This window comes from Gallinula chloropus (genome assembly GCF_964237585.1).
Source record: "Gallinula chloropus genome assembly, chromosome: 11".
NCBI lineage: Eukaryota > Metazoa > Chordata > Aves > Gruiformes > Rallidae > Gallinula > Gallinula chloropus.
Genome location: NC_140096.1, coordinates 1,478,799 through 1,500,667, shown reverse-complemented (window position 1 = coordinate 1,500,667; position 21,869 = coordinate 1,478,799). Strand labels below are relative to the sequence as shown.

General features: G+C 52.2%; 1 protein-coding gene across 1 annotated transcript; it reads right to left on the bottom strand.

Annotated features, from left to right (window-relative positions):
• Positions 1-17,853: 17,853 nt before the first annotated feature.
• Positions 17,854-21,869, bottom strand: VGLL1 (vestigial like family member 1; the record flags this gene model as incomplete). Its single annotated transcript, XM_084268969.1, has 4 exons — positions 17,854-17,894; positions 18,526-18,585; positions 20,661-21,080; positions 21,659-21,869. 4 exons carry the CDS (start codon positions 21,867-21,869, stop codon positions 17,854-17,856), a joined length of 732 nt encoding a protein of 243 aa, XP_084125095.1.

Here is a 21,869-nt window from a genome sequence, read left to right as displayed (position 1 = left end):
GGGGTTTCCCCAGAGAGGCATCCTCTCAGCAGTGAGGTGACACAGACAGTGCTGGGGATGCAAAAGGGAGTCTCCTCAGCATTTCTGGGCTTTGGACCTGGTCCCCTTGGGATCTGCTGCGAATCCCTGCTGTGTTGCAGGACCAAGCCCACACACAGCCTGGAGGCACTGCCAAGCCACCACTTTTATTCCTTTTTCTCTCAAAATAGACATTGTTTTTTGACCAGCCAGCCCTGGCCTCCTCCTCTGGTCCAACACCGACCTGCTACTCACTGTCCCTGCCGTTTCGTGGTGCACATCCCCGAGGACACACCACGCAGCTGGGGGACACGCGCGAGGCCATGCTGGGAAGCAGCGCCCAGTCCCCACCTGCACCAGCATTTTCCAGGGTTCTTCAGAGTTTCCTCTCAATTCAACGCCCATACCCGGGGGCAGTCTCTGCACGAGAAACCAGACGACATGAGAAGTCATCACTTTATACTTTCCCCGAATCCTGAGTGTCGGGACTGAGAGGCAGCCCTGAAGTGTGAAACCACAGCAATGAGCACAGCAGAGCGTAGCAAGCAAGGTTTTGCACAGCTATTCCTGAGCTCTGGCTGTCCTTGGCAAGCGAACCCTGTTCAAAGCCCGTTCTGGACAGCCACTGCTTTCACCGAAATGAGAAGAACCCTTGGTAACACTGGAAACACAAGCGCATCACTGGCCCCGTTGCATGTACCTTGCTGGGGAGGCTGGAGCTGGTGGCAGCCTGGGAGGGCTGCCAGGTTCAATGAGGAAGATGGGGAAAGGCTCTGGTTTGGGGTACCCAGCACAAAACATCACCGGATGGTTAGCCAGCTTGTGTGGCAAACCAGGAAACTGAGAGTCACTAGTCACTGGCACGTTAATGGGAGAAGCTGGGTGGAAAAAGTGACAGTGGGGATCCTGGCAGACGTTCGTCAGCACTGAGTGCTGGCTGGCAGCTCCTCTTCAGGAAACCATTGCTCCACGTCAGCAATCCAGCCCCTTACTGCCCTAGCAGGTAGGGAGCAAGCCCTTGGGAGCTGCTCCTCCACCCCACACCACCAGGTCCTGCGGCTTCTCCATCCTGAGTCAGGAATCAATGCCAATAGTGCCAGATCCACCAAGAGGTGCCAGCTGAGTGACTGTCCCATCACTGTTGCTGTTCGGAGCCAGGCAGCCCAAGAGGACAGAGCTACCGGGGGGTGTGTGGTAGTGTTGGCACGTGGGGACATGGTCTGTTGCCACCTCACGGCTTCACATGGATGTCAGAGATGGGGGGAAAGGCTCAATATCCTCAAAACCCACATTTTCCCATTTCAGGACCATCATGATTGCCCATCCTTGACTGCTTGACTGCTGTGGGAGCACAGCAGAGCGGGGACACAGCCTTGGGGAGAGAGGGGCGCGGTCCAGAGGGATGATGGGCACTGAAGAGAGGACCCAACACCAGCGGAAGGAGTCTGCCTGCACGGGATAACCCCAGGGAAGGTGATGTCACACCTTCACGGGATGACGAGCCCGTCGCCCAAGAAACCAGCAGGGTTTTCTGTCACTCCCCATAAACCTTCCGAATGTCACCGTGCCCGCTCACTTGTGAACCCAAACGGGCACGGTTCCTCCCGCCAGGTAACGCCCGGGTGAGGCGATGGGAAAATGTGATCCATCACTTGCATTCCTATTGACCTAGTTGTGGTATTTCCACTGATCAGCAGATTGTCTCCACTTGCACTCGGCGCTCAGAGGTTTGTTTACTGAGAAAATATCCGGCTGCTTGCCTCCGTGACTGTCAAAGGAGCCTTTCTGAAGGCAGCAAGGTAAAGCTGATGAGAAAGAGTGAGGTTTAAGTTTTTTTGGGGTGCCCACTGTGGTTTCATGACTAGCTCTTTACAATGCGCCGCTCGCCCCAGCTGCTCTTTACAATTAACAGGAGCTGTACTAAGAACAATACATTCAAATAGAAGATTTGATTCTGAGTCACAAAAGGAGTTTGCCTGCAATGCCGTGGGAGAGAGCAGCTTAATTTAAGTCCCTTCAACACAGGGCCATGGGCAGAAGGGAAATTTGAGCTTTTCCACCATTTTCTTTGGCATTTCTCTAGGTGTTTGCCCTCTCCTGCATCTTCTGAGCTCTCTCATCTCTAGGACAAACCCATCGCCAGAGAGGAAGAGGGACCAGACACGGCCAAAACACAACAGAAAACATCACCAGCATCCGGAGAAGGAAAGATTGTGTTGCATTTTCCATTCGTTGGTATGAATGAAAGAAAGATCTTGGAGTGCAGGACAGCAAGCAGCAGCCTCAGGGATAGGTGACGTCAGTACCTGTCTCTTGAAAAAAAAGAGCAGAAGATGGTGGTTGTAGTTACTGTGGTGGTCATGGCAGGCTGCTGTCCCATCGCTTGCTGTGGCCCTCAGTCCTGTGTAGAGGTCAGCAGAATTTCCAAGCTCCACCAGATGTGAACGTGAGCTGTCCCAGACCTATCAGAGCAGGGTGCAGAGAGCAATCTCTACTGCATTTTCCCCAGCGATGCGAGGGGACATCTGCCCCTTCCCTACCACCCTCCAGACCATCAAAGAGCAACAGTAAAGAGCTGAGGAGGATGGCAGTGGGATGCTGCTCTCCCTCTAAGCCACCCTGTTTGGAGGGCCATCGTTCCTTGTGCCCCCTTCCCTCCATCCCACCTCATCTCCCTCCCCTGCTGTACCACCCACGGACGCACTCCCATCCAGCCCTTCCCAAGAGGACTGAGGTGGGTGAGGAGCTGAGAAGGCAGAGAAACGAGCCCCAGCGATCCCATGGAGGATGGGGGACACTGAACAGCACGTGGCTGTTGTGGCACATCTGGACTGGGCATCTGAGTGGCGATGCCAGCCGTGCTGTGCTGAGCCACCGAGAGCACCCAGCCTCCCAACTGCTGATGCTGAGCCTCACCAAAGCTGAGAAACCACAAATGGCACTAGAAACTTCTGGCAAGAAACTGGCAGCTGCACCTACTTCTCCTGGCTTCCTAAAAATAGAGCCTGGTACGGGGAGCCCTGTGGCCCTTACACTGCCAAACAAGCCCCTGCTGCCTGAGTCACAGCGGAAGGGAGCGGGAGCATCCCATGCATCCCCCCCCCCCGCACCTGAGCAAGCCGCAGCGAACCGCCCCGGCGAGGCTCTGCCCTTTCATGTTCTGAACAGAGAGAGCAGGAGCGGGGGAAAAGCAAAACCCGCGGGAGGCTGCGGGGCTGCCGACGCCAGCGGCCGCCTCCCACGGTGCGGTGCAATGGGGTGGGTGGGGAGGGTCCCAGCACCGCCTGTGCGCCGCCTCTTCCTCCCCCACTCGCCCCATTGGGACGGGACCGAAAGGCATCCAGGACTTTGTGGGATTGGCAAACAAAACAAGAGCCCCGAGGGGAGATGGGGGGCGGGGGGATGCTGCCAGTCCTCCTCACCCTGTGGGGCTGAGCACCCCCCAGCAGCTGCTGCTGCGATCGGCTCCAAGCACTGGATGGGCTCCCAGCATTGCAGTGGCAGAGCCACCCCGCCCGCGGTCCCGTCACCCTGCGAGGGTCCCTGGCCACGCAGGTGGGACCTGCCCGTAGGTCAGGGTTTGACTGAGCCCTAGGGAGGGTTTCACAGCTCTTGGCCATAGTGCAGATGGTTGTGTCATGTGCAACATGGGTATGGATGGGATCTCAAGGGTTTCGGATGGATTCTGCCATGGGAGGTGAGATGTGACCTGAAGCAGCTGCCACCCTGCCCAGCCTTTTCCTCCATAGCTGGAGGGTTGCAGTGAGACCCTAACACTGGCTGACCCCCATGTTATCCCCCTGGGACTGTGTGACTCCTGACTGGACTTTATCAAGAGACAGGCAATCTCCCAGGGTTGATCTGGCAGCCTCCAAGTTAATCTTCTGCCTTTCTCCTCCACATTAAACAACAATCCCCCTGCCAAGGCAATATTAAGGCACACTAACTCATCTTGTCCCAAACCTTACTGACACCAACCTTTGAATCCCCTGGGAGGCTGTACTCATCCCTCAGGATCACGGGGATCCCCCTGGGGCCATGCACAGCCCCAAGATGAGCAGGAGAGAGGGATGCTGCTGGCAAAGGCAGGAGATCAGCCAGCAATGGTGAGCAGCCAAAGGCGTGAGGGATAGACAGGGAGCACTGCTTTGACCTGGGGGGAAGATTCTTAGCCTCTGGCTGGGACTAAACACCCCCCTCCATGGAGAAAGCAGCACCTGGGGGCAGGAGGGGTCTGTGCTGGGGTGGAAATCCACACGTAGCCACGCTCTCTAGTAACACGTGGTCTGAGAGCCCGAGCAAGACGAGGCACACGCCGGCAGAGGCAGCAAACCCAATCTTGGATCTCCTGCACAGCGAAGCAAAGGCAGGACGGCGTCGCCTTCAAGAGATCCTGCAAGAGATCCTGCAATGGTCACCCACAGCCCGTTCTGGGCGCCGTGAGCCCTGACGCTCTGAGCCAGGGACGCAGGCGTCGCGAGGAGCCCCCTCCCTGCACGGAGCCAGCCCTGCTGCCACTGCAGCACCACAGCACAACTGCTCACCCCCAACTAGCTGGTTTGCAGCAGCCACAGCCACAGCTTGCTCCTAGGCCAGGCTGCGATGCTCCAAGCTTTGGGGCATCACCTTGCTACCAAATCCATGGTAAGATCCCTGTGAGCTTGCAAGAGACATGGCAGAGAGCGGATGCTAAACCAACTCTGCCATCTACTGACTCCTCTGGCTCCCCACCCCGCCCTGTCCATCCCTCCATCCCTGGCACACATCACCTAGGAAGGTGTTGGTAAAAACCGAGGTCCTCTCTGCTGGGATGAGGTTCCATGCCACGGGTGATGCCGGAGGAGCTCCGCAGCCAAGCGGAGAGCAAGTCCAACCCTCGCAAAGCACTGAAGATGTTTTGGGAATTTCCCCATCTGGACAGACCCCAGCAGCAGGTTTTCCTTTGCACAGCTGAGGGAGCAGTGCCCCGTGGCTGATGTGTGTCTCCTCAAGGTCCAACCACCTCCACTTCCCCCACTGCCCATGGGAGCAGGGCTGGTGAGGAGCTCGGGTCTGGCTCCGGGTGTGCTCAGCATGATGGGGGAAAGAGCAAGGGACAGCCCTGACACCATGGCCAGAGGCAGTGCAAAGCCCGGCTCTGGGCTGAGCTCTGGTCCTGCTCTGCTACTGGTGACCATAGTGGCATAAACACTGGGCATAACCCCATGGGCAGGGGTGCACAGCCCCCCCATCCCACCTTTTGCAGGAAGCTGAGCGGCAGGATGAGCTCAGCACTGCCTTGCTAGTAAAATGAGAAGGAAACACCCCATGCAGACATGGAAATGGAACAACAGCCCTGGTGCCATGGACACCACCCTGCCAGTGTGGGAAGGTTCCTCCCAGACTAAATCCTGGCCACTGCAGCAGCCCCTTCATCCCAGCACTGCAAAGTGGAGGAGCTTCAGCTGCAGAGATTGGGGAAGGCACCCAGCCATAGGTCCCAGCAGCTTATGGGGGGAGGTGGGGTGGTGGTGTTCCTGCTGGGTCAATGGTGGAGGCACGATGATGAACCTGAAGCTCACCCCTTGGAGGCCAGGGCCTGCTGCTCCCTGCAGTGCTCTGAGGATGCACCAGATGGAGGACAGAGACTCCCCACTGTCAGCGCTGCACTGCTGAGCTGCCAGGAGAACCGACAGGAGGGTCTTTAAGATGTTTTGCTTTCTCAAAGAGGACAAATTTGGTGTGAGCTTCCCTGCTGGTGGCCAGGCTCAGCCAGATCTCATGCAGGACATCCCCACCTCCCCTCGAGCTGGGCTGGAAACACACAGGAGCTGCTGGGGATACACCTTTTTCCTTCCAGTGCAGCTCCTCCTAAGCCCAGGTGAGGGGACACACTTCTCCCCTCATGAGGGGACCAAACTCCAGGGGTTCTAATTACCTTTTAGCAAAAAAAAAAACAACCCCCAACCCCCCCTTTATTTTAAAAGTAGAAAATCTCTGGCCTAAAGAACCCCTGGAGGGAACAACCACACAGATGTGATGTGGCCAGAGGGGCTGACACCCCTAAATGGCCACTTATTGCAAAACACAGTGAAAGAAAAACCCCACACACCCCGTTCAAGGAAAATGCAGCATGGCTCTAACCATGAGGATAGAAAACAGGAGTGTTTCCCCCCAGCATTCAGGGAGGGGAAGAACGTGCAGCCACCAAGAAACTGTCACTGTTTTGCTGAGCCACGAGAAAATCTACCCACGTAAGTATTGAGTGTTGTCATCCCCGTGACAGTAAATTGGGGGAACTGTACTGGAAATGGTGGCTTGAGAGAGAAGCAGGCAAACCCAGAGCACATCCCAGGCAGGTCCCTCAGCACCCCACGGGCCAGGGGCCAGGCAGGTTGTGGACCCTGTGGGCCTTCACCACGTGTGCATGAGATCGGGCAGGCAGGACACTGGCTTTCTCCTGCTGCCTGTGTCTGGTTGCTTACGTTACCTTAGATACATCAACTGGTCCAATGTTGAAATGAGACCTCTCTCTTGCTGGAAGAGTGAAGATCCAGAGGTGGAAAGAGCCAAACACATACAGACAACATAGACACAAACCAATAAACACCGTCACCGTGCCAGCTCCAACCTTCAGAGCAGTTCAGGGTGGATGATACCTTGAGCTGGGGCTGCAGGAGTGGCAGATCCTTTTTCCCCCAGGTCAAATCTGCTTTGCCCGTGACAGTAAGTGGTCAGTGTCTTTATCCCCCCCCCAGTCTCTGTTAACCAGCCCCCCTGGATCACAAGGGGGTGTGGCAGTGCCACACCACGCAGAGGTGGTTTCTAAGTGACAGCTTGGATTTGGGCAGGAAGGTGAATCCTCCCCCTCACCCACTCCCTCCCATGGTGCATGAAGTAGCAGCAGTGTGCAGCCCATGGGGCGGCCGTCAGTGTCTTTGAAAGGGGGACTTAAACTGGTGGCTTTTTGTAGTTTTGCAAAGAAAACATCAATAGAACTGAAAGTAGGTTCACACCACAGTGCCCACCCATGCACAACTGCAGCGAACCACAAAGCCAGGCATTACACAATCCTCTAGTGTCTACTGGTTCCGAGCACCGGCTGCCACTGAGAGCAGCCTCAGGAGAGCTGAGCGGCAGGAGTGACCTCTTGCTCTGCTGTTGCTAGAAAAACCACAGAGCTTGTCCTGGAGGGTAGAAGCGCATGGTTCGGGTCTCTAAGAACCCGACCCGCTCTCACACGCAGCGCTAGAGGATGTGGGATGGGGTTGCACGATGCTCAGCACCCGCCATTACCTGGGTTGAGAGTCGGATGAAGATGGCAGATCAGCCAAGCTGGAGCTCCAGAGACACCAGGCATAAAACAAAACAAAACCCATCCTGTGTTAAAACCAAAAGATCCAGCACCCACCTCCAAGAGTAGCTGATGACCAAGGAAATTAAGGACCCACCTTGTACCCATCAAAGCTGAAACTTCCCACACCAGAGGCTGCATTCAGAGAGCTGCATTTAGGAGACAGCTGGGTACTGCTGTCCCCTCCATGGCCTCACTGAGCTGGGACCAGCACAGTTTGGTTACACTCTGTGACAGAAACACTCCTCTTCCCTCCTTTCACCCATCTGTCTGATCCTTGCCAAGCTGCTCTACAGTTTTTCTTTCCCTCACAGTGGGAATCCTCCAGTTTCCCTGATGCAACACAGCACAGTGGCACTCCTAAAGCTGTGCCTGCTGGGCAGTCTGCTTCCCACACTGCACCCTCTGACAGCAGCTCGGGGACACAGCGTGGCTCCCCAGGAAGCAGCGGGAGCCCTGGGACAGGCTGCCCAGGGGGTGTGGAGTCTCCTTCTCCGGAGAGATTCCAGCCCCATCTGGACACCAACCTGTGCACCCTGTCCTAGGGACCCTGCTTTGGCAGGGGGGTTGGACCCGATGGGCTCTGGAGGTCCCTTCCAACCCCTACAATTCTGTGACTCTGTGATTCTCTTCCAGTGGGCACTGCAGGTGGCTTTTTATCCTCGTATCATCACCAGGCAAACAGGTAGTATTTGCATCCCTTGCCTCAGTTAATGTCTTATTCCTGTGTCTTTTGCTCTCAACACAGCAAACGTGGCATTTAAAGACTTCAGCAGTCTCTGTTAAAGCCTTCAGGGCTTCATCCTCACATTCTGGGCATCCACACAGCAGATAAGCCCTGTCCCAGTGGAGCCTCCTGGAATCACCGTAGTAGCCTCACGACGTGGCATTTGTCACCCCAGAGCTGCACCACGACCTGTCACAGTCACTGGCAGCATGATGAATCCACCCACGGATGAGGAACAAATCTAACTGCATAGGTGCAAACACGCTGCACAGCCTCATCAGCCAGAGGTGACCCTGGCTGGCTGGGCTGCTCCCACTCCCCTCCCAGCACAGCGCTGGCAGCACCACCAGGCAGGAGAGAAAAGAAATGCCCCATCAAAGGCAAGAGCCACGTGCAGCACACACATGGGCCAGAGACACAGAGGACTACACACACGTGATGAAAACCTGCTGCAGCCAAAAATACCACATCTAATGAGGCCAGACCAAGCATCCTTCCCCACTGAGCAATATCAACACAGCTGGATTTCCCAGTTTGGGAAGGAACATGAAGGATACAGCTCAGGAAGAAGAGATGCTCATCCTCCGACCCTGGCAACCAGATGCCAGCTGCAGCCAAGCTCCACCACCAAGCCTTGCACACCATGGAGCATCCAGTATGTTTTGGGGTTTGTTTTTTCCCAGAGAGACCACCTAGGAGAATATACATATATATATAATATATATATATATATATATAAAATCTCTCTTTTTAAGAGAATTTAGGGAGGTCAAAGCTCTGAACCAGGGCCTGGAAAGAAACAAAGAATAATGAATCACATTTATCCAGGGAGTAAACAGCAGCACTGAGCATTCAGGAAGTGCAAGACCAGCCTCATCTGCTACCAGAAAAATAACAACATCTTCTCTCACACCGTGGAGGCTTCAGGCTCTCAGCATTTTCACTATGCACCAGAGGACTGAAATGGAACTGCTTGAGTTTGGAGCCCCCAAGGAATTAAAGAGGGAAGTCACTGAAGCTGTTGCTTTGGCTGAGATTTCAGAAGGGCTCGTAGGCAGGTACAGAAACAAATCAAACCCAAGCACAGCCTTGCAAGAAGGTCCCTTAGTTTCACATCCAACCACATTTGGTCAGTGAAAACCCAAACACTGACAGTTCATCAGACTTACCCACACCTATTTCTGAATAATCATAACTCCCAACGGTAGCTGTCAGCTCAGAGGCAGCCTCAAGAACACACATCAAGAGCTGACACAAAGCTTTAGAAAATCCGTCAAATGCCTAGAATTGACTCATTTAATTGCTTAAATCAAGCCAAAATCCTATTTAATAACACCCTTATATATGAAGAATGCCACAAATAACGTGTCAACAGAAATACATGTTTAATACAAAGAAGTTTAACTGGTTCTGTGGCAGATGCTCGTTTACATGTGTATTGATATAATTACAGATTTCTCTCCCTCCTTTCAAGACTGCTGAGAGAGACTCACACACAGTCCCAGGGTGGCTCAAACTGAGCCTGGCTGACTCGGTGCACTAAGGTTTCTCCTTTGCTTGTGCCTGCAGAGCTGTGCAACATTCCTGCTCCTGCTGAGGTGAAGTGGGAGGCGCGGGCAGGGCTGCCACAGCTTCAACTCCTGCTGCACCTCTGCACGTGAGGAAGTCTGCATCTGTCTTCCTACCCATTGTAAGCTGGAACCAGGCTGAAGAGCCTTGGGTTTTCAGTCTGCATTGAAGCAAACTTATAGCCAGGCTCTGCTCAGGGATGGCAGCGACAGGACAAGGGGCAGCGGGTGCAGCTGGAGCAGAGGAGGTTCCATGGGAATATAAGGAGGAACTTTTTCCCTGTGAGGGTGACGGAGCCCTGGGACAGGCTGCCCAGAGAGGCTGTGGAGTCTCCTTCTCTGGAGACATTCACACCCTCCTGGATGTGTTCCTGTGTGACCTAATCTAGGTATCCTGCTCTGGCAGGGGGCTGGACTAGATGATCTTTCAGGGTCCCTTTCAACTCCCAACGCTCTGTGTCTCTGTGCATGCTGCTGCTGTGCCTGTGAGAGATGCAGGGGGTGGACGTGCACAGGGCAATAAAGCTGGATCTAGGCTCCCACACTCCCCAGTTTGCAAAGTCACGGAAAACATCTTTCCCAGACAAGGAGGAGTGGTAGAGGCGGCTCTGATCTCCCTGAGACCCCTCCCTCCCCAGGCATTTCTGCACAGAGACGGGCAGCCGTTCTCCTTACTCACCCTTACGGGGTTGTTTTGTGCCCAGCAGCGTGTCCATGTGGGAAATCTGCCAAGAGCAAGAGCAGCCTCCTGCAGCCCAGGCAGCACAGCACCCCACAGGATGATGGCAGAGCTGTTCCCATAGCTGTTCCTCCTTACCAGCACTCCCAGGCTGCTTTCCTGCACAAGTAAGAAAAAAATAACCCCCCTAAAATAACCAAGACCCACCTAGTTTTGGGGATACCACTATGCAGGCTGTGGGCAGACAACAGGTTTCTATGCAGGGGAGGTCACCACTTGTGCCTGTGCTGGGAGGACGCTGCCCAGGGATGCCTTTTTGGGATGGTGATGCATGCTGCAGCCCTTGACTTGCTGCTGGCCCGTGGCTGTGAGCTCCAGGTGGCTTTATGATCTTCAGCATCCTCACACCATACTGTGGGTGTTCCTGCAAGACAAGCAGTCTGTCACAGCATGGTTTGAACAACAGACCTAGAAGCTTCCTGGTCAGACCCAGCTCATCCTCCAGCCCTGCCCGGGTGTGGGCAGGCATCAGTCACACGTTGACCAGCTCTGTTCAATAGGCCAATTTACAGATGATGCATGTGGATTTTACCCCTTAAATCCACCCAATAGACTGACTGCTCCATGATACTGTTTTTGGTAAGAAATGGGACAAGCAGTGCAACATGATCCTCATCCTCCAGATTTGGACAAGCCCAGCAAAACAGTCCCATTTGCCCAGGGCAGGTGTTGGGCAATCGTTTCACCCTCCTGTAGGCAAACGTAGAGGTCAACGAGAGGGTGCTTAGATCCTGCAGGGAGCAGAGTGGAAACACCCCCCTGCCCCAGCCCTTCCACGCAGAGTAAGTCACTCACCTTGGTGCTCGGGCGCTGCGTACTCACCGCGCGGCACAGCCCTGGGTGCCATGGTGGGAGCAGAGCAGTTCACAGGGGGAGCAACTCCTGTCTCCTCTGCACACACCTACAGCAGGGCAGCCTTTGGTAGGGGGGAAAAGAGCATTTTGATGCTAATCTTTTCTTAAAACATGGTACAAACCCAGCACCAACAAACAATGTGTGGTAGGTGGAACCACGATAGTACCACGTCTCGAATGCCTATGGTGAGAGCTCAACTAAAGCCAGGAGATTTTCCTTTAAAATCTACTTATTGTACCTTAAAAAACCCTCTCCTCTTTTATGCATCAAAAAATCCAGCTGGAGGACTTTCCTAATTGCCCATAATTTTTAATTAGCCCTTGTGTTCTTCTCCGGAGCGATTTGAGAACAGTGCCCAGATTGCACACAGCGTTCCCCACGACGCTGAGCTGCACATGCTGGCGTTTGTTAAATATCATTTATCCAGCACACACTTGGGACTTGGCCTGTGGGTAATCCACAAGGAGGAATATTGTTCCTCTCTGCCTGGCTTGTCTGCATTAGTCCATACTGCTCTACAACCTCCACAAATCCAGAGGTCCTGCTTTCTGGCATCACAGCCAGACCCACACAGACATGGGGACTGCTCTGTGGACCCAGTGTATAGAATCTTTAAGGTTAGAAAAGATTTCTAAGATCATCAAGTCCAACCATCAGTCCAACACCACCATGTCAACTAAACCATGTCCTGGAGTGCCACGTCTACACAGTTTTCAAACACCTCCAGGGATGGTGACTCTGCCACCTCTCTGGGCAGCCTGTTCTGAAAGTAGTTGGATGGGTCCATATCACTGTGAAACAAAGAGACTTTCAAGGCTTTCATGGGAACTAATCTTTTAGGACCAATAAAGGGTTGATCTTCTGCAAGGCCAAAACAAAGCACATCCTGCAGCAGTATCTGTAAGGCTTTGGTCATCTCTGAGCCACGAACAGGGAAAGAGATGAAGCCCGTGCATGGATGGAGTCACCCACAGCCACGGGGAGACAGCATGCAGCAGTGCTGGGTTGCTTTTGGCTCTGCTCAGGTACCAGAGGTGCCCTTTGGGGGTTCAGTACATTCAGTTTCTTTTCCTCCACTCAGTTTGGTTTTGTTTGGCAGAGAGACTGACCTAAAGCAACCCTCCTGTGTGGTAATGACCCAGGCCTGGAGCTACCTGAGAGATTCTAACGCTGGGCATAGAGAAGCTTCTTATTTCAATTGTGCCAGGATAAGGAGAGCTGTCACGTTCTCCCTAGCTGAAGGTAGCAGGCAGGAGATGAAATGCTGTTAGTTACACCCCTCCTGTGCTGTACCTTGTATTTGCCAGGTGGAGAGAGATGAGGAAAACACAAACTGCTCCGGTCAGACTCAAACCCAGACCTGCAAGCCCTGGGGGAGGGGAGATGGGGGTACAGAGCCAAGGATGGAGGTCAGGGAAGCAGCCAGATTTCTGGGGTGCAGGGGCTTTGCAGGGCTCCCATTGCTCAGAGGGAGCACTGCTCCCAGCTGAACCCCCAGCAAGAAGCCAGGCTGGAGGGACAGTGCAGCCAGCAGCGTGAGTGCTCCCGAGCTCAGGGGGCTCATGGCAGCTTCTTGCTGGACTGTGGTTTGGGTAAAACTGCATGTGAGCTGGCTCGTAGCCACTTTGAGTCACTCCAGCCACACAAAAGCATCCTCTGAGGTGGCCCAGAGCACCCTGCGAGCCCCCGGCACGGCCCTGCCACTGACTTCTCAGCCCTCAGCTACCTCTGCACCCCCCTCAGCAGAGACACTGTGATGTGGATGACAAGCCCACAGCTAAGTTGCTTGCAGAGAAGTGCTGGCACTGCAGTAACACGCAGCCCTCCGACACGAAGTGTGATACCAAAACGAGGAGCATCCTCCTCCCAGCCACCAAGGCACCAAACCACCAGTTCACACCCGCTCTCTGCTGAAATCCCCCAGTGTAATGATATGTACATGATAATAGGTGCAATGATACATATGATAAGGTGTACGGGAGTGCCAGGCTCTCGGTGGAGCGGCAGCTGAGTGGATTAGAGCCTTGAGCCCAAAAGGTGCAGTGGTTTAAACCAGACAGTAGAGGAAAACAGGGCTGGTCCATAGATTGCAACACAACAACACTCTTACCCTTCCCAGGAAATTCCCTCCTCCAGTTATTTTGGGTTTGCCTTCATGTGTACCAAGGCTGGGTGGTGACTTAGTCATAAGTCTGCCCAAAGGGGGGAAAAAACCCAAACACACCAAAAAAACCACCCCAAAATAAAGGGAATCTTTACTGACACCAGCTTTGGGAAAGGCTGGCATTGTGCTCTCAAACGAGGGGGGCAGGTTTGGCCCTGGTACCCCCTTCTTGCAGCTTCAGGTGCGACAGCTGCAGGCGGCAGCACCACCCTGCCCAGCTCCTTGCCAGCCTGCAAGGTGCTCCAGGATGCTTGGGAACAGAAGCAGCCCTTCAGAAAGGGATAAAAAGGGCTTGGAGAGGTTTGGCTGCCATATTCCTGGGGGGATTTGAGAGCTCAGCCACCCAGGAACAAGGAGCTGTTGCATTCACAAGTGAAGGTGAAAGCCTCTCTATCAGCCTGCAAGCTCACTCCTTCTACCCATGCTGGGGGGCAGGATGCTGTGGACTCACTGTTCCCCAGGCAGCTTCAACACTTTCAGAACTTTCCCACATCAACCACACCTCAGGTGTTTAAAAATAAAAATAAATTATAAAAAGGATTTGGGGCACTTGCAAACACCACCCCCACCTCCTGACCTCAGCAGCACTGCACAGGCCACAGGGCACAGCACCCCTTTAGTTCAGGCAGCTACAGCTGCACCAGTGCCTCAGCACCTGACTCACCAGGAACAGGACTGTCCTGCTTGGCAGACCCCCTCAGAAGAAGCTGAAATACAGCAAGATGGTCAGAAAGTCCAGCAGTGAGTCAGTGTTTGCCAACAGCTGCCTGCCACGTGGGTACGTGAGGTGTCCCTTTCTCACTGGAGGTGGGAAAAAAGGCAACATCTGAACAAAAATGAAAAAACAGCAGCCTGGGTTCCCTTCTTGGAAAGGGGTATCAGCCCCAGGATGAGAGCCACCAGCTAGGACCATTTTCCTGGGTGACATCATTGTCAGCATCACTGTGAGTTGGTGGTCCCTGGGCTGGGGCCAGGCAGCCCTCTCAGTGACCCCAGAGATAGCCTGGCCCCCCAGCAGCACACGGCCACCCCCAGTTCCTTTGGGCTCACCAGCACGGTTTGGGTTTTCTCACGTGCCAGAGAATTTGTGGTTCTTTCCACTGCTCAGCCAAGATTAAGAACAACATAAATGCAAACACAGAGTCACATCTCTGTCCTATTCCTGGGATCTTTCAGAGCCAGGCTGGCGGGAAGGGAGGCACCCAGCACCCACAGGGGCTGAGTTACTCAGTAACATTCCTCCCCCCCACCTCCTTTTTTTTTTTTTTACCTAAACAAACAACCTTTAGGTTTTTCTTTAATAGCAAAAGAATCTCTCTTGTTTCTCACTGGAGTCCAGACTATTTTTAACACTGCTAATGACTGACTAAAGCGGGGTGGAGTTGTTAAGCCAGCTCCCTGCTCCCAGCCACCCCCAAGGTTTATCTGACCATCGGAGGAGGAGCTGGACCAGGGCCATCCCGCATGAGAAGGCAAAGCCAGGCGCCCGCAAACACCAGGCACACAGAAGGAAAATGCCTGTGTCCTGGGACGTGCACGCTGAAAAAATGTACAACAGTTCCTGGGGGTTATTAGAAAAACCCCAGGCTTCAGCCTCCTCACAGGGCAGGCATCTCGAACGCTGCGGTGTTCTTCTGTCTGCTCATCACAGAGCGTGTGGTTTGCATCTCATCTGCCCATCAGAAGAAGAGAGAGGAGAAGAACCATCTGCACAAAGCAGTTGAGCTTGAGAAATGGGACCCAAAGGCAGGCAGAGAGCGGTTTCCCACAGGGTCAGTGAGCTACCAGAAACCCCAACAGCCACCCCACACGCTTGTCCTTCGGAGGGGTCTCCAGCGAGGTGTGGTAGTGCTCAGGGACCAGCGGGTACATCCTGCATCCTTTCCCCTCCTGTCACCGCCGTGGCTGCTGCATTCAGAGGAGGAACTGAAAATAACCGTGGGAAGTAGCAGATGGCAGCTGCTGAATGCAGCGAGCCCCCTGCCAAGTCCTGCTGAGGCAACGAGCACACGGACTGAATGGGAATGAAGACGCCGTCATGGGAGCGTGGCGGCAGCGTGGAAGTGTGGGGAACATGGTGCTGGGCTGGGCAGAGAGGCAAGGAACACTCCATGCTGGACACACAGTCCTGAAGAGGAACGTGCATGTGTGTGTATACGCATATGTAAAAGCCTACCCAGGGTAGGGAAGGGCTGTGGAACGTCCACACCTCTATTCCTACCAAATCATTAAAGGCAGATTGCACTGATGGGTCAACTCTGCTTATTGCAGAAGAGCAAGATGCCTACAAACCCAGGCACACTGCAGTGGTGTGAGACAAAGCATGGGAGCAGCAGAGCCTCTGGCCCCCAGCCCTCTGCCCCAAGGTCACTGATCACCCTCCTGCCAGCCAGGGAGGAGAGCAAGCACCCTGCCCAAAGCCCAGCACCACGGCTCGCGGTGCCGGGATAAGGTACCAGCCCTTGGGCTGCCCAGGCACTTGGTCCCTCACTCTGGGTCTGTCACTCAGCCAGATGGCAAGGACAGGGTGCTGCCAAAGCTTGTGGCAATGGCTCCAAGTGGTGCCACACCAAGGCAGAATCAGTGATGCCATGTGTCCTCATGATAAGCAGCATCATTTAAAAACAGGGGGATCTCCCCCCATGCTGCCTAACCCCCACTTGGAGGGGGCATCGCAGAGGGAGACAAAAAAGAAACAGTTTTTCAGTGATTTTGAAGCAGTAACTTCACTGGAATTGCAACACACACTGGTAAGACCGATGTATGGAGTCCAGTGTGGAAGTCTTTGCTTCGGCCCACAGTGGGAGTCAGATGACATAACTGCATAGCCTTTCAAAAAAGCAGAGAATTAAGTGTTTTGTGGATGACAAAACACCCTAATGGGACGGGTATTCCTAAGCTTAGAAGAGAAGAAAGTCAAAGTTGTAGAAACACTAAAAAGAAATTATTTTTTCAGTGCTTATCTATAGGAAGACAGATGTTGATCTACCTCTTGTACCTCATCGCAAGTTGGTCTTGCTCATGTATATGCTAGAGCAAGTTTGTATGACACAGATCAAGATTTCTTTAATTTTTCTTCTTAAAATCATTACCATAAGCATCTAAAGTTCCTGAACACAAATTATTTATAAAATTACACAAGGTGTTGTACCTGAAGCAGACCAGTGGCAGCATATGTATCTGGTGTAAAGAGAGCCACAAACATTTGCAGCAGCTAAGGATTTGTCCCAGAAATCCCAAGCTCCAGAATCTCAAAAGGTCAGCTTTTTCCTTAAGCAGTTGTGTAGAGCTGTCAGATTCATTTAATATAAAGGAGCACAATTAGCTTTATGTATGGCTAACGAAGGAAAGCAACCAAACCAGAATCATTTTCATCCTGAGGAACCACAGTGCAGTAAGGGGTTACGTGCACAACTAAACATCAGTCACATGAGGTTTTTACTCACAGGAGCTTCAGCAAACATGTTTGCCAAGGGCGAGTGGTGAAGCGACGTGAGGATCTGATGGTGCAAGATCAACACAGCCCACAGCTGCCGCTTCTGCTGCGGGGAGAAGCATCGAGACCGGCCCCACTCAGCCCTTCTGAGGTCAGGGGGATGCAGCTACTGTGAGCAGAGGGATTTTTTTGCTTGTTCTGGTGACAGAGCCCTTCCAGCTCGACCATTTGGAATTCAACCACACAGGGGTGATTTTGAAAAAGAATCTTTCACACCTGCAGAAGGCCTGGGGGAAAAAGACCATCCCCACCTCCAGATTCTGCTCAGAGGTATTGTAATTGCATCAGTGAGGACCCAGATTCCCTCCCAGATCTCAGGTGAATTCAGTGTTTCGTAGAGAACGGTTATACATTAAGAGAGGGTGAACCAGAGTCTTTGGGCACACACATCCTAGTTTGTGAAGAACATCCCTCTGACTTGCCAGTATGGTTCCAAGTTACTGCACTTCCACAACATGAATGTGGTAGCGTGCCTTGCTGACCTCTGGTTGTCCTGACATCTCTTGCCCATGGTCTAAGACTATTTTAAGTAATACAGAGATATCAAATCAAGATAAGAAGCTGCAGCACTGAATTTATACTAACTCCATACCTGCAGTTCCTAACTGCATTGGTAAGAATTGTGCTTCTTATCAGGAGATTGTAAATGAACAAACACAGGAAGATTAAAAAGTGCTAAGAGCCCCTTTGGAGAGGCCTGCATGAAAAGCCTGAAGTAGGCAACATTTCTCCACAACAAACATTCTGTCAGGTTTCATACCACAGCTAGTAGAAGTTTTTTACTGAATAGAAAAAGATGATTTTTTCATTCCCCAAACACTACACTTATCCTTCCAACTGAGAGAAAAAGCACAGGATGGCTGCAGTTCATGTCTTCTTGATTCACAGTTGCAAATAACAAAAGTTCACAGCAAGAACTTCCTCTTTCAGGATGAAACAGAAACATCCAGTTGCTAAAAGTACAAATCTCGTCTTCTGTCGTGAATCTGAATACCTGAAAGACACAGCAGGGTCAGGACAGTCAAACAGCACAGGCCACGCAACCCCTTCAGCTGCTGTGCCAAGTCGCACCTTTGGGTCTCTTCTGATGCAAGATGGCTCTTACTACAACACCACAGTGAGCCCTCCAAAGCATCCCCAAACTACTGCACATCAAAGAACGAACATGAGGGTATGATGCAGTCTCAAGAGACTTACAGAAGTCTGAGTGCCCTGGGGATGCGCAGTGGGCTTGTGGGTGACCACTGCAGTAGTGCTGGCACACACCCAACGGGACGCTGGGGGCTCCAGACACAAAGCAAGGGGTGTCCTGTCTTTCTGGGGTCTGAAACTTGGACAGCCAGTGCAAAATGGGCACCATGAAGCAGCAGGCTGATGGTATAACCACAAAACCTAAGGCAGGTGGAGTTAGAAAATCCCATTTGCCACGTTAATAGACTGTTTTCCCTCCTCCCTGTTAATGTAGTTATATGGGAGGTGGTGTGTCCATCTGAGGAAAAACAAGCTTTTGGAATACAGTCTGGAAGCAAGCAAGGAAGCATCTTTGATTCTGCATGCATAAGCCAGGCAGCTCCCTTCACATGCAAGCACTGATTTGTTCCAAACCTGCTGGTTTCATTACTCACCTGCAGTGGCGTGGCTCACACTGGGATTCTCTGAGCCCTGGTAAGAGCCTGCTTTCCTCTCTGAGCAAAAATTAAAGAGAGTGAGATGAGCAGAGATTCAACACAGAGCTAAAAGTAGACAGTAAATCCTAAGGGAACCTTGTGCTTTTGCAGCCCAGCCTATAGCACAGGTGCTGGGAGCTCTGTGCTGTCTGGCACAGCAATATATGCTTCCATAAATATAAATATCAGCTGTTCTTAAACATGACACAGCAGAACGAGAAGTATATTTAAAAGATAGAGCCAAGAAACAGGGACTCCCACAGCCAGACTGGATGCACATATCCTAGGGGCTTGCCAAAAACTCCCTGTGAACACAGGCCAGCCGTGTCTTATCTGTTCTTCTGGGGTTGCTTGATCAGCACATCTACAGTGTTAGACATATGGTGCTCTGAGGCTTCCTGAATATTCAGAAAGGCCCTGTAACACCCAGGAAAAAAGGCTTTAATTGGCAATGGTTGGGGAATGAATATTGAACTTTTAAATTTCTTTTTCAATTTTTCCACACCCATTTTCTCTCTGAAGTCTGGGGGAAAAGCCTCCACTGTGTCAGCAGTGCTGCCCTTTTTTGATCTCAAGACTAGCTTCAAGAAATATCTCCGTTGGAGGAGTTGGTGCCTCAGGCTCCCAAGCCTGAACAGGCTCACATTGCCCCCTTGGGGGAAGAGGGCACCTAACCTTGTTCTTAAGTTAAATCCTAGAAGTCCAGACCTTTAAAGTAATTAACTGTCATTTTACTAGCTACAAAAGGTCTCAGGAGCGTGCCCACACCACACATACATCCAGCCCCCACTGAATCCAACTATGTACCACAAGCAGGAAGTTTCCATCCCAGCTGCAGACACACACCCCCTGCCCCTGCCCCTTCCCCATCCACACACACAGGCCAGAATAGACACTCCAGTGGGAGTAAATCTGCAAAACACCCACTGTTGGGGTGTTCAAAACAACATCGCTTCAGTGGAGCCTCCAAAGAGAAGCTACGGATAAGCCTGCAGACACAAGCAGTACTTTTAGCCCACGTTCTGCCAAATTCCTGCTGATGCAGATTAGGATCTGGGTAGCCAGTAGACATTTCCCAGCTGTCTATTTTTCAGACGCTGAGACTCAGTATCGCTTCTTCACATGCCTGGGTCCTTTTATCTAGAAACACCAGGCAGGAGAGGCTGTATTTTTCCAGCAGACTCCCTAAACAATTTCACAACCCTTTTTCTTGAAGGCCAGTGCCAAGCTGAGTATCTGGGTAACGCCTGGGAACAGCCACACAGGCATCCCCTGACCGGCCACCAGCAAGCCTGATCCCACAGGGCTTCTCGAAGGCAGAAGTTACTCAGAGGGGAGCAGTTTCATCCAGCAGCCCCAGATGCTGTGGGGACACAGCTCTCCCAGGAAACACTTCAGTCACCAGCCACCTTTTTTCTGTCTGCTGGCAGTACCTAGGTTTGGGATTCCTATTAACTGTTCATAACACATAAGCAGAGATCATCGCTCCTGCATGAATCGCAGCAGCTCTGGGAAGCAATCACAGCCTTTGACACACAGGCCAGCAGTGCTTCTGGCAGGCAGCAGTTAGCTGGGAGACAAGGCACAGTTGGCCCACCAGCCCCTTTACCCCAGTCCTTCCAGCTACAGACAGAGACTGGGGGGGGGGGGGGGGGGGGGGGAGTGAGAGAAACCTCTGGGCTTTCTGGTAAGGACTGCAGTTTCACCTGCAGGCAGCACATCAGCAAGATAAGGTTCCTCAGGGCACTTACCTGGCCACCTCTTTCTGGTCATAATACAGGAACCCGTGGTAAACACTCTACCTGCAACCTACAAGGTAGAAATCCTGACAGCACTGTGAATAACGTCTGTTTCCACTTAAAACATCTCCCCAGTGTAAGGCAGAAGGCAAAACACCGTGCGAGTGGGCGATACAGGTTTTTTGGTTGAGCTATAGCAATGCCAAGTGCCACAGCACACATCTCTTGAAACACATTTCTACCAGCTGGGCTGGAGACAGCTCCAGCTCGAGAAGCTCAGGAACAGTCTGTATTGTTTTGCCTCTTTACGTAAGACGCCATCAAAGAATAAAGTGATAGCAAGTATTTCCTTACCTGCTCCAGGAGCTGAACTTTGACTTATATTTTGAAACCTAGCAGGTCCAGTCATACAAGCAGAACTCGAGTGTTGCTTCATGGAACATTCCTGCATGGATGTTAGGCACCGTTCCTGTTGCAGAAGACCAAGAAGAGAACCGTATTTCCTGTCAGAGGTCGGCTCATCTACCACGTGCAGGTCAGGCAAGGCGTGATGATAGACTGAACTGGTGAGACTGGGAGTCCCAAGCGAAGGGAAGGACCACAGATCAGCAGGCTGAGTTGGGTGACTCCGCAGAGCTGCTGGCTGGTATTGGCCTGCCATACTTGCAGTGGAAAAATTCAGACCAGAATTTGACATGCTTGTTGCTGATGACGATGGGTATGGTTTGGAGCAATGTGAAGAGAAATTCCACTGGTGGGGAGACACACCATCTACTTAAAAAAAACAGAAAGAAAACATCTCAAGTCTATCAATTCTTAATTTTTCCAAGGTAAATTCCTACAGACTTCGAAGGGAACACTGCTATACTGCATATTCATTTTTACACAAATATATATTCATTTTAGTGATGCTTATCTTAAAAAATCAACCATGAATTCATGCTAAAAGCAGACTAAAGCCACCACCACCAAAACTTTCCAATAAATACTTCATGCATTTTTTTACAGGCCACTAGCATAGGCAGGTTATTAAGAATTGCAAGTTTGGACAAAGGTATTTTTGCAAAGATGAGAAATTAAGTCATCATTCACTTAATGCATCCAACAGTGATGGAGCCTATTGGCTGGAAAATAAGCACCCAGTCCTGCCAACAGAGAGCTCGGGAATCACCCCAGAAAGCACAGGGATTTACCCAGGAATTCCCAGCTATGTAATCCAGGGCTTTGCAAGCATGATAGTTTGCTTTCTGTTTGTGCAGGGTTCCAAATTTAGGCACGCTGCATCCTAAATTCCTTAGTGACAGCTCGTCACCCCTGCCTGACACCGTGCTCAGGCATGGGAAGCGTCTCACCATTCTTCAGGAGAACTGTCTCGCCCCTGTGCTTCGTGCTCAGGTCTTGTGGGTTCTTGGCATTGCTTAGAGCTCTAGAAAAATGTTCATCGACGACACTGTTAATATCTCCTTGGAAGTAGGTGAACACCACGCTCTGAGCCCCCCATTCGGTTTTCACAGGTTCTTTGCTTTTACATGGCTTTGGAGAGAGCTTCCTCGTGTCTTCCAT